This window comes from Diabrotica undecimpunctata, chromosome 6, assembly GCF_040954645.1.
Source record: "Diabrotica undecimpunctata isolate CICGRU chromosome 6, icDiaUnde3, whole genome shotgun sequence".
In the NCBI taxonomy this organism is placed as follows: Eukaryota; Metazoa; Arthropoda; class Insecta; order Coleoptera; family Chrysomelidae; genus Diabrotica; species Diabrotica undecimpunctata.
The window spans coordinates 99,046,112-99,059,862 of record NC_092808.1 but is presented as its reverse complement, the minus strand read 5'-3'; the positions used below and the strand labels follow the sequence as shown (position 1 = coordinate 99,059,862).

General features: G+C 30.6%; 1 protein-coding gene across 1 annotated transcript; it reads right to left on the bottom strand.

Moving 5' to 3' along the window:
• Positions 1-1,457: 1,457 nt before the first annotated feature.
• LOC140443623 (glutathione S-transferase-like) lies at positions 1,458-12,767 on the bottom strand. The gene is made up of 4 exons (XM_072534978.1): positions 12,516-12,767; positions 8,466-8,633; positions 5,508-5,647; positions 1,458-1,731 (listed from the first exon to the last, which is right to left on the bottom strand). Exons 1-4 carry the CDS (start codon positions 12,649-12,651, stop codon positions 1,543-1,545), a joined length of 633 nt encoding a protein of 210 aa, XP_072391079.1. The 5' UTR covers positions 12,652-12,767; the 3' UTR covers positions 1,458-1,542.
• Positions 12,768-13,751: the final 984 nt, after the last annotated feature.

Below are 13,751 nucleotides of genomic sequence, written 5' to 3'. Positions count from 1 at the left end.
ATACATAAATAAATCTTAGCTAATTAAGCACTTTCCTTGGAGTGTATAGAATAGGAATTATGACAAACTGCCGTTCCAATATAATGCACAATAAAAATTTTTATACAGGACGGGACCTCTCATATGTAAATTAAAAAAAATTGAATTCTTAAAGTTTTTACTCCACATTTTCAAAAAATAACATTTTCACATTTAGCCGATTACGATCCTTCAACTAACTGCCATATTTAACTAAAATGCCATGCAATAATTCTCGACATTCTTAAAACGTTATATGACGTCAAAATTAGTGACGCACTGAAAGAAGGGTTTGGGATAGACTGTACCGGATAATGTGCGTTGTTCATATTTAAAACCATTTAAATTATATTTTTCGGAAACTAAACGCTATGTGCTGGAAACGCAACGTGCATGATAATATGCCACGACCTTTACTTGAAGTTCCTGCTACTGAAACATAAAGACATGTGGAGTGGGAAGGCTCTTCATCTGAAGGTCCTATTTCAGTAACAAGTGGCTGGCTTGTATTACTTAAAAGTACTACAGGAGTAGCAACAGAATTGGCTTCTTACTTCTTATGTGGTGTCTACCGAAACTGAAAGAGAAGAAGTTGTCGAGGTATCAGTGACACAGGAAGCTAAAGCTTATGGTTGTTGTAGGTAGAAAACGTTGCACAATCGATTTATTTCATCCCCTTAGGTCCGACCATTTTTGATTGTTTTTGGACAGTGCTCATTTCTGTTTCGTCAGTATTTCAAATGCATTCCGGAGAAATTAGCCCAAAACGTTTAGGAATGTTCTGAAAAACTTGCGGCTTCTGGCTTTTGAATCGAAATCTTGTCAGAATTTATCTTTAAAAATGCTTATTTATACAACCTTGTAAACTATTTTATTATTTTTATACTAAAATTATTGCTTCTATTTATCTTTTTACATTTTTTTATCATTTTTACTTATCATATTATATTTACAATATATTATATTTAATATTAAATTAATAATAAAGTGGAATTAAGGAAATCAAACTCTTTTATTAAAACTATGTTTTTTTACATATATTTTTATTATTAAATTAAAATTTACATTTCTAACTTAGATTTTCTGTGATACATTGTGATTTGGAATTAATTATGGCTTTATCAGGCTGTAAAATCTGTTGGTAAAAAGTTACTGTTTATACATCGATTGATTGTCTTGGCATCGATATATTCTTTCGATTGTATTGATATCCATAATATTGATATATCGATTCGAATGGAGTATCGCAAACTAAAAAGCAAGTAAATGTTACATTATAACCTATCGGTTATTGGCTATTGATTAAAAAAACCAAAACCGGTTTTTGGAATACCGGTTATTTTGACCGGTTAGAACCGCTAGGTTAAACCGTAAGTAAAACACAAGTGTTTTGTCAACAGCTGCCGTTCCTATCCTCAGCCCAATTAAAAAATCAAATACAAATTTTAATTATTTTGTTTATTTTATGTATAAAGTAAGTAACAATAATAATTATTTATTAAATAAAAATAATATAGAAAATTGTTAAAGATCTTGTTTCAAATCATATCCCTCTAATGCTGGTCTATTTTTAATCCATTTATTAATACCTTTTGCTGCTAGAACATTCTTCTTAACTTGCTGTAAACTTGGGTAAGCAGCTACGGCTTCTTTACCTACAGTATTGACTAATACTTCATACACGCAAACGAATAAAATATCAGCCCATGATATCTGAAAACAAATAAAGATTAAGGTTAGTACTGAAAAAAAAACCAAACAAATGAAGGTATGAAAAATTGTAAACATCTACTTATGTTGTTCATATGTCTCATATCAATTTTCTTTTATAATATTTTAAACACATCTTAAGAAAGTTGAGCATATTGGAAATTATTGTAACCTACTTAAAAGTTGAAATCAGTAATTTTTTTTCAGGAACACCTAAAGACTAGCAGACAATTTCAATAATTAATACATGTAACAAAAAGGTAGGTCATAAATTAAATTACATATTCCGGGACCAAAAATAGTTCGATTGAAGCTAACTTACCTTAGTACAAATGTGCACATAAAAAAGTTACAGCCTTTTGAAGTTATTAAATAAAAATCGATTTTTTTTAATATCGAAACTTGTTAGAGATATTATATTGAAAATCTACCGGTGGCTTTCTTATGGCAGGAATATCTTTAAAAAACGGCTCCAAATGTTTGTATGGGTTCCAATTAAATAATTATTGTGGTTATTGTTTAACTAATAACCATCAGTTAAACACATTGTTTTTAAAACTTTTTTGCCACTTAGTACTTTTTCGATAAGCCCGTTTTTATCGAGAGGGGGCTACTTTTTTATTAGATTTTAAAAATTCTCTAGTCAGCTGTATAACACTTATTGCCTTGGTTACTATATATAAAATAGTAGCATTAACAATACATATAGTCAGTAATAAATATTCAAATTATTGTGCATTTAAGATTATTAAGAAAAACTAAATTTTCTAATACAATGGTGTACACGTTTACATAAATGACATTTAATTGATATGCATTTATTTCTTTGTACGTTTGAGTAGGCTAAATTAGGGGTTTAGATAATTATTGGACAGGAACATTGCAATCGCAACTTGTTGTTAATAATGGTCCACCAAAAGTAAATACAAACGGTGAAAAGATTTGGGAAGAAATTGAAGAAATCCCTGGAAACAGTACAAGAGTAGTAGCGGCTCACATGATTATTTGGAGAAGATTCAAGAACTAGCAGTTTCATTTTATCACTTAAAATCCGTTCAAGAATTACTGGATGAAGATTATCCTAAAAGAATGTGGTTTTACGATTGGTTTTTAACGGAAAACACACAAAATCTCATTACGACAGAAATAGCGTTACGAAACATCTTAACACGCATATCTGGGCTGAAGAAAATCTCCACGCAGAAGAGTCTCTCATTAACAAAGAAATTTTAAAGTCAATGTTTGGACAGGAATTGTAGATAATAACCTAATAGGGCTAGTATTTCTTTCAAACAATTTAAATGGTGAAAATGATTTACACTTTCCACAAAACGTGTTACCAGAGTACTTAGACGAGATCAATCGAGTCAGGAAAAATATGTGGTTATTTCATTACCATAATGAAATAAGAAAATATCGTTTTGATCATTATCACGGACGTTGGATTGGAATGGGCCTTGATGCGCTTATTTCTTGGCCACTCAGAGGTGCAGATCTTAACGCAATTGACTTTTGTTGCTGGAGTTTTATGAAATGGTACGTATATTCTGTACCAATTATGAACGAACAGTAACTAAGGAATAGAATCATGAAAGCTGCAAATTGGTTTCGTCAGGAGCTCATGATTTTCCAAAATATTCGATTTACCTTTTTAAAACGGTGTAGAAAGTGTATTACAGAAAATGAAGGTCATTTTTAACTTTTGTCAAATCCACCATATATTTATAAATGGTTAGGTAACACTATGAGACCTGGTAAAATATGAAAATTTATTTATATTTTACATTTTGTTAGGTACTCAGAAATTTTGAAACATATTAAAAAAGAAGCCACATCTCGATAAAAACTGGATTAACGAAAAAGTACTAAGAGATAAAAAAGTTTTAAAAACCTTGTGTTTAACTAATGGTACTACAATAATAATTTAATTGTAACGTATACAATCATTTGGGGGGCTTAAGGGAACAAAACCCCATAAAATTTTTATGGGGTGTACACATTTCACTGTTATTTTTTTAAAATATTCCTGCCATAAAAACGCCACTTATCCGTTTTCAATATAACAGTTTTCGATATATTGTAAAAAATCGATTTTCATTTTCAAAGGACTGTAACTTTTTTTATGTGCACATTTGTACTAAGGTAAGTTAGGTTAAATCCAACTGTTTTTGATTCCAGAATACGCGATTGAATTGATGACTTACCTTTTTGTTACACCCTGTTTATGACAAAATACCTTAAGATGAAGATCTTGACCATTTTGAGGATTTTTTGGAATTTGGTTAATTGTAAGAGAAATAATGTTGATATTCCAAGTTGCATAAAGTTAAATGATTCTGTTTTTAGTGAGCCACAGTCAATTGTTGATACTGTTTTGGCAATTTCTTAAGAAGTGTCTACAATCCTTTTTTCCTGCCTAGACCAGTGGAGTCATAGACCCGATCAGTCACAGCCATATTCACTCTTTAACTATTAAAATTTGTGACATGCTGGCATGCTTATATTGTTTTAATACCAGTAAATGTCCTGGCCAGATAAAATATTTAACTTGTTTTAAAGTAATTGAGTATTTTCTTTAAGTTGACCATTGTGGCTTATTTTTAATAAATTTCTGACCGATGGTCCCTTCTCATCACAATTTTAGAGCTAAGATTTAGAACTAATTATGATTCAAATATAGGTATGGTCCGACTACCTATGTGTGCTCATGAGATCTGTTTATCTTATGTGTCAATAATTTAAGCCACTATTTGAAGCACTGAAATATTAAAATGCAAAGTTATACTTTGTGTAAATAAGTGTGTATTAACTTATTTATTTTATTCATGTATATTCTATTTTTATTTGTAATTTTATATACTTTTTTTGTATAAATATAAATAAATATATTAATATAATATCCTACGTGATTTAATATAATATGCAATAATAATGTAAGTTTTTTTAAAAATCGATTTTTTATTTTCCAACTTACATACATTCTTAATAGAAACAGGATGACACCACTTTTAGTACTTTTTATGATAGTGTTAGACGTCTAATAGATTTTCGAGAGACATCTCAAACATCTGTAAGTCCACTGGACGTTTTTTTATGTCTTATGTACGTTTGATGAAGGTCCAATTATCGCCGCTGGACCTCCAACAAACGTCCACTGAACGTCCAACGAACCTCCAAAACGGACGTTCGAGAGACGTCCTACGGACGTTCCTGTACTATTAGGGTATGTGCTAGGTATATTTTATGAATTTTCATCAAAATTACGAGAGATTGTCGGTTCTGTCAATCATATGAATGCTACATATATGTGTTAATGTAATAATAAACTTTGTTCTACTTTCTCCTTTTCTGCTTCTTCTCTTCTCTCTGTACTTGCTTAAACATCTATGTAATATAGCTAGGAAAATTAGGTGAAATTTGTTATTGCTTTTACGCTGAACTGTGCTTTAATTTGGTTTTTATTTTCTATTTTTCTTGTCTGTATTAAATTGAGTTCTCTTTTCTATGTTGATTTTTAGTTCAATGTTCTTGGTTGCTATTATAGGTTGTGATCATAATCTTTTCATTAAAGTAAATTATATTCTGTGAAATATCCCGGACAGAGAACTTCAGCATTTGGGTATAAATATAAGGATAAGCCAAAAATAATTAATTATGAGATTAACAGGCCCAAATAGAAATAGATAATATTTATACTTAATAAAAGGGAAAAACATATAGGTATGAAAATTCTTAAATTTATTACTATTATCGTTAACAATTTCTTATAGTCTACTTACCCTATCATATGCTACGTAACCATTGTGTTTCTTAGCATATTCATCTAATTTTCCAAAATAAACAGGTAATACTTGTTTCAATTTTTCAACTTTCTCATCCTTCTTAGCCGCATCCTTTTCATACTTTATTTCTGTGGCAACTATAACAAAACTAGTATTAAAATAATATACAATAGATTCTTACTATTTTGGCACGTCAACAAATCAACATGTCGAATAATCTGACATCTTCCGCCCACAACCCTCTCCCTTTTCAACAACCACAAACCGCGTATGCGCTACTTCGCGTCAATTGGTCTCTAACCTCAAATTTTATCGGTAGCATGTGAATACCATCGTATATACAATACAGTAAAGGCGCGTTTTCACGGGTCGATCTGGATTGAACGATTTAAGTCGATTATAAAATCGAAAGCAAATTGAATATGTAAACCTCAAATCGACTTGGCTGTTCGGCGGAGTGAGTCGATTCGACGGAAGTAGAAAGACTGTCTACTTTTAACGGGCGATTGCCGCCGAATCGATGTCGAACGACTGGAATCGAATGTGTAAACAGCTGGTCGAACGGAAACACAACGTACCGAAAGCCGAGTAGAGTACTTCTAGCGTGTATAAAGTTGTTGTTTTTAGTACGAAAAGCTGTAATTTTCGGAAAAAATGACTGAAAAATGATCAGATGCAGACATGGCAAGATTTTTGCATGCTTATCAAAATTATAATGTATTATGGAATCCACAAACCGAGCTTTATCTCAATCTGCAAGCGAGGCGAGAGGCATTGCAAGCAATTCTACAACATATGAATAAACTCAATATGTCTGAAAATGACTTGAAAAATAAAATCAAATATATTAGAACAACATACAATCGTGAATTGAGCAAAGTATTGAAATCACTAAAGAGCGGCTCTGGACCTGATGACTTATATGTACCGGTTCTAATTTGGCTTTTTATTTTTAAAAACATTCATTTTGTTGTACTAGTCATTAATAAATCATTTACACACAGCTGTCTCCAGTGGCTAGAAATCGACGAACTATTTGCAATTTCAGCCTTGCTGGTAATGCTTCACGCATATTTGTATCGTTTTTTGACTTATCTCAGCAGTTTTTTTCTAAAAGTTCTCTAAAATGAGCATCATCCATTCTTAAATGATTTCTATAAGCCTCTGGATCTTCCACAACCATTTCTTGGAGCAGGATTTGTGATGCACCATGTGTATTTCGTCTCACAATCCACGGTCGTGTCCACCACGTTCGTTTTTTTTTTCTTTTTGTTTGATTTAGCGATTTCTTCCCAAATTGCACAACAAATTAATTGCACACCTACATTAATCATTTCACGTGACGTCATTTTGTACCACAATTAATTATTTAACATTCACGCCTGTCGTGTAAACCTTTTTGCTTTCCACTTTCCACACAGATCGAATTATGCTCGAACGATCCAAATCGTTCAACCTCGATCGACCCGTGAAAACGCGCCTAAGCGCGACGCTTGTAGACATACGAGCACATTTTTAGCTTTTACAGTCCTAAACCCTATCCCTTGCTGCACTGTTACGCTGAGAAGTAAACAGTTCATAAAAGTAAATAAATAAAAACTTGTTTAAATAGTTTAATTGACAATTAAGTACACTCTAGGTCGATTATTTGTATTAAAACATTACAGTGCTACAGATTTGTTTTATTTTGATATTCTTTTGCTCGAACAGCTAGCGGGAAAACAATTTTAATTTAATATACTATTGTCTATAACTTCACAAAAGGCGTCAATTATTCATGATACTTCAAAAGTTTGTATTGTAAAATATGTGTAGGTACTTTATATTATTTAAATAAACAAAACCTATTTTCGAGGTAATATATTATTTTATAGTACATTACAATAAGTAATTAATCAAAATAATATGAAAATAAGCTTTCTGGTGTGTTTTTTTTTGGATTAAAACAACGAAATTCTTTCAAACTAAAAATATAATTCAAGAAATATAAAATAATATATAAATATAACTAAATAGTAAAAAAAATTGTATGGAAAAAAAAAACGTTGAATAGTTTCGCTTCATAGGTACGTGCTTCTCAGCAGAAATCAGTCACAAATTAAACATCATGCACCGCCATCTGCAAGCGTCAGCTAAAAGTCACATGTGAGAACCGACCGGATTAGCTCAGTAAATCAAATAAGTCACTTAGCGTGGCGCTTACTGTATACTATATGAACCCTCTTATCTATAGTAGTCTATAGAGCCACAGTTTAACTACAATAGAGCTAAGTAACAACACCATCTTTGTTTTCATCGTTCGTTCTGTCTTACTCTTACAAATAGTAAAGCTACGACAATATCTTCTAAGTAGAGTGCAGTAGAAGTACGTAAGCTTCTCGATACAATGTGCTAGAAAGAGACCTGAGAACTTGTCGTCAGCAGGCACCTGGTATACTCGGTCTATATTAATATATACGTCTATGGTGCATAGCATTTACATACATATTTATTTACAATAATTCTCACTTAAAATAGCAGATAAATATGTATTACATATTTATCTGTCCTTTTAAAACAGAACTATAGTTAAAAACTTAAACGGCAACACAAGACTCTAGGTTTGAATGTAACATTGATATTTTAAAAAAGTTATTGAGGAAAATATGTACTTAGTTGGACTTGTTAGTAAACACGATCTTAGAAGAAAAAAATATAGTGGAGCACGTGGAAGAGATGAAATCTGAATCAGGAAAACGTTAAACATTAGCAGTTAGTGAATAAATTGTCACATGCTGGAGTGTTCTGAACATTTTCCTGTAAATGGAGAAGTTTTGAAAACAAAAACAATCGATTTTTATAATTGCAAAGGGAGCTGTTGTGAATAAAATTTAAAAAATAATAATTTTTATTAAAAGACGTGTTAATATACTTATTTTATATATAATGAAGCAATTTAAATTAATATATACTCACGTTTTTGTAAATCAAATAGAGTTTCCAACGCGACATCTAGTGCAAGATTTTCTTTCGCATCTTTACCATCGAGTTTTAGTATTGATGCCAAGTACCTGCAGATTGCAGTGCTTTGAGGGATTGCTTTACCGTCAACCTCCAACACTGGAAGTTGTCCAAGAGGAGTAGCTAAAATGTATAACAATTTTAATATACAAAGAGAAAATAAAACGTTTGTCAAGTGAAAGCTTTATTAGAAAGAAAAAATACTGTTAAGTTACTTGTTAAAAAATAATTTTAATTAAAACAGAGTGTTGAAAATTAGAAATTAAAATCATTAGATTCGAGGAAGCATTAAAAAAAGTATAGCCCCAAGCCAATGAAAATGAAACATTGAGGGCGGATTGCAATACTATTAATTTTTTGTGATTTAATGTCGGTAATTACAAAATAAAGTTACTAAAAAATTACAAAAAAAGTTTTAGAAAAAACTGTAACTAATTGAAAAAAAAACTACCTTAGTAGCTTGTGTTAGATAAAACATTCATAGTAGTTACAGTAACATTCACAAAGGGAATTCTGTTTTTAACCATAGAGAAATTATTTAAATACCTGCATAGTTACTTTTTATGCTACGTTGTGTAAAGGTAGACGAAAACAGAATTAGAAATACACACTAGTGATATACGAATATTCGCATTCGCATTCACATTCGCAAATATTCGCATATTTTTGCATATTCGCATTCGCATTCGCGAAATTTGTGCGAATGTTTTGCGAATATGAATATAAGAAAAAAAAAATTTGAAGATTCGGTTAATAAAATAAAAATCCATTCACTTTTGAGTTTTATTAAGAAAACTCACTTTATTTTACAAGCTTAGAAAACTATAAAATTAGAAACCAAAAAATAAATGATACAATGTAAACAAATAAAAACAAACTATTCTCTGAAACTGTTATTATCTTGAAGTTTTTAATTTTAGACAATCATCTTCAAAAAGCTAAGAATTATTCAACTACAAACTAAAAATATTCTATGTGTTTTTATGTAGAGTTTAAACAAACAAACATAAATAGTTCGACTTCAGCTAGATAAGTTAAGATAAATTTAGTAATTGTTATTCAGCAATTTTCGGAACAATATACATATATGTATTGTACACTACACCGTAATGTAATACAGTACAATATGATTTGTATAATCGTTCTGACAATTGCTGAATTACTAAATTTATTTGAACTTATCGCTGAAAAAATTGTCAATTAAAAAAAACACGGAATATTCGCATTCGCATTCGCGAATGTCGGTAGCATATATTCGCATTCGCATTCGCGAATGTTCAAAAAATGACATTCGTTACATCACTAACACACAACCAAACTAATATGAAATGATCTGCTATTTCGTATTATTTTATAGTTGAAAAAATTAATCATAGCCGACATAGGCAAACGACAGTTGTTTTAAGTAGTATGGACCTCTATAACAAAAGCCTATATGTTCCTTGCAGTCGATTTTTTGAACTTAATTAGTTATTAACAAATTAAGGCCAAAAAACGGTAAATTTTCGATTTTTATTTTCGGTTTATTAGCAAAAAGTGAAGCATTTTAAACAAATTTGACAGTAAGAAACTTATAACGGCCAGTTTCACAATCAGTGGTTAACCCTAGGAGTTAAGTAATCTTTACCCCTAGTTTAACTGACAGATGCCGTTTCCCATTCACAGATTCAGTTATGGTCACTTAACCTTAGGTTTCGTTTTATTTTTCTTATGTTGATAGGAAATTATGGGCAATAAACAGATTTTTATGGAATATTGTCAGTAAATATTATGGACATTGACCAGTATAGATGAGTTATGACACATTTGTCACGTTAGATCGAAAACAATATACAAATGTTATTCTCATTTTCAAGTTATGTTATGTGTCTAGTGTGGTAGTTTGTTCTAAGTAGTGGTTGTTTGTTCTTCCAAGTTGAAATTAAAATTATAAAATGAAACCCACAAAAATGTTCAAGAGATCTATTTTCAGAAATGTATCTTTGCTGCAAATAATTTGCTGCAAAATATTTTCAACTGTGTTCGTTGAGAATCTAAACCGACAGAAAAAATCTTCATGGTCTAGTTCTTCAAAATGACTTGTTCTGTGCCTAATGATTCTTGGTCTGCCAGCTTCCTCATCACTGCTAAAAGCATTTACATCATATAAATCCACATCTGATTAATTAATAATTTACGTGTCTGTCTACACTCTGTCAATCTCAACAAAACGAAATTCGAAATTAGGTTAGGATATCCTGGTCAAGCTCTAAACCACCACTTTTACTTTTGGGTTAAAAATTTTGTAGGTTAACCACAACCGGAGATGTTGACCTTATATTGTGAAACCAATATTTCAGGGTAACCGCTGGTTATCCCTTAACCGCAAGGTAACTTTACTTTGTGAAACCGGCCGTAAGTCATACAAAAACCTTCAAAATGATGTTTTTGAATGTTCCTATTCTTATTTATTGCTTAGTAAATTGAAAAATGAGTCAAAAATTTTGGTTTTTTATAAATTTTCATTACTTTTTTAAAAATAAACTTATAATCTTTATATTAGATACAATTTTGGCTCTTGTGGTTCCTAGAATATGGTCAAATTTCAAGTCGATCGGTTAATTAATTTGTTTATTCCAACATAAAATTTTTGTGCAAAAATGTAGGTCAGAAGATTATGTAGCTATAGTAAATATACTAGCTTCTGAAGCTTCTAAAAGAAAAATATTTATTCTATTAATATTATTCAAAAAAAAATGAGGAAAAATAACTTTATATATTGCAAAATAATTTTGTAAAAACATGTTAATTTTTTGCTTATAAGCAATTAAATAACTTTTTAACCATTGCCCACAAGAAAATTATTATTATTTAGAAAGCCTAGATTTTTTACAAATTTAAAGGAAAATAATATTGAGCCAGGACACTTTGGGACGAAGTTAGTGCCTTTTTTATTAATAGCAGCTTCGTTTATTTCTAAATAAAAAAAAAACTTCGTTTATTAAGAAATCTTATTAGAATCATCTGAAAGAACATGCTAAAAGAACATGCCATTCTAAAAGATTTCATTTTAATGAAATCGTTCACAAAGCTTCAAAAATGTGGTCCTTAAAATCGGCCGGATTTGAAACTCATAAGTTCGGAGGGGGAAGGAGCTGTTAACTGTATCTCTGGTTCTTGTTTATTTATTTCGACGTTTTTTTAAATTTATATGTTTTTTTGTGTACATTACAATTATTATGTATTATATAAATAATTAAATTGTTAAATATTCCATCTAATTTGTTTAAACAATTTTTTTTAAACATAATGGCGGTATTAGATTTTTGTTTCGATACAGCTATATACGCTTTAGGTCTCAACAGAGCGGTATATGCCACTGCTTTGAATCGAAACAAAATCTATCATGTCGTAGGCCAATAATTATCGAAATAACTATTTACAGACGTAACAACGCCATCTAATAACAACAAAAGAAATGATACGATTTCCTATCTGGCGAAACTAAATTTAAATTTTTACCACTGTGCCTTCTAAAACTTGCAAAGCAAACAGCTTGATTAATTACTCAACAAGAGAATCTAAAATATGCATTTAACTTGCTGTTCATCATGGTCAAAATTAGTAATGAATTCAGTTTCTTGTACTTCAAACAGAGTAAAGAAATTAAATATAATGACGGTATTAGATTTTTGTTTCGATACAGGGCAGCGGCAAAAAAAGGTCGAAATACGTATAAGCGGGTTAATAGAACAAACCATAATTTATGGATGTATATTTAATGTAACCGAATGGTATTCGGTTGTACTCAAAAAATCGTTTTTATAATTGCATGAAAAAAGTTTTTCAATTAATTCTTGCCCCCAAAACTCATCACGAGCCGTTACTGGTTAGATTAGCGTTATTAATGTTAGGTTAAAAATATTAACTAAAATGGTATGAAAATGAATGACAAGAAAGCTGTTGTTTAAGTTTTAATAAATAGGTATGTTCTATTTCGTTAAAGCTATAATAATAAGTACTTACTTGGCTTAATTTTTGGCCACTCCCCAAACTCGACACGTTTGTCTTCGAATGGAATTTCTCCATAACTTAAAAGCAATCTAATTGGTTCACCCTTTCCGGTGACGTCAAAATATATAAGTTTATATGTATGTGCCATTTTGGATTACTAAATTTTTGTCCACTTAGAACCACCGGTGTTACGATTCGAATTAAACGAAACACTGTTGTAAACTGTTTTTATACTATTTGTGATTGATCATGCGAATGGCAGGCACTCTTAAATATTCCTCTTCCTATGTTACCACTTTTCCCACGTTTACACCGCTCAACAAAAACGAACTAACAATGTTGCTATAATATATTTATACCGTTTTTTAGAGGTTATTGATTTACATTAATTTTAAACATTTTCACAAAATTCACCAGCCAGCGAAAGTGAAACACAAATCATGACACATAAAACATTTAAGTTATAGTATCATGACACAAATAATGATGGTGTAAACAGTTTCCCATAAGGTCTAGTTTCGAGCGCCTGTCGATGCTTGCATTGAGTCATCATGCGACCTTGGATTCCATGTTTTAAGCGGCGGGTATAACATTGTATCTTATCTTGTATAAAGTGTCGCTATAAATGTTGCTTATAAATTGAGTGAACATGTTATTAATTTTAATGAATATTATTTATGAATACGGCAACAGATGAAAAAGTAACGGAGTAAAAATAGTAAACAAGTGGATATTATACAGGGTGGAACAGCCAAAGGCAATAAATTTGATAATTAAAAATTGTCTTTTTGTTTCGCCTTTTTTTGCAATAAAAACTTTTCGTATAGGGTGTGTCATGTAACAGTGATCAATAACAACTTTCTTATTTTAAATACAACACCCTACATATTATTCAATTTTTAGATTCCTCAGAATATTCTAGAAAGAGAAAGAGAGCATAAAAACAGAAATGTAGTCCAATCTTGCCAGATCAATTGAAACATTGGTCGCGCAAATGGACATAATGAAAAGAGCAAATAAACGTCTCTTGAATTGGATGGAAAAGCTGGAGAAAACCATCGCGAAAAAAGACGAAGAGATACAAAAATAACTCAAAAATACCTGGAAATAATATAAAAACCATCAACAGAAAAACAGCAACAGAAAAGGAAAAACAAATCTAATATTAAAAAACTAGTGTTAATACTAGCAAATATAGTAAAGATAATACAATGGCAATAAAATGACAACTGAAAACAAATGACGATG

Bases quoted from the DNA above. Each gene is read 5' to 3' on its own strand.
- LOC140443623 (XM_072534978.1), bottom strand. From the start codon at position 12,651: ATGGCACATACATATAAACTTATATATTTTGACGTCACCGGAAAGGGT. The intron at 8,634-12,515 runs GTAAGTACTTAT...TATACATTTTAG, and splicing joins GTGGCCAAAAATTAAGCCAA to CTACTCCTCTTGGACAACTT. The intron at 5,648-8,465 runs GTGAGTATATAT...GTTTTGTTATAG, and splicing joins TCTATTTGATTTACAAAAAC to TTGCCACAGAAATAAAGTAT.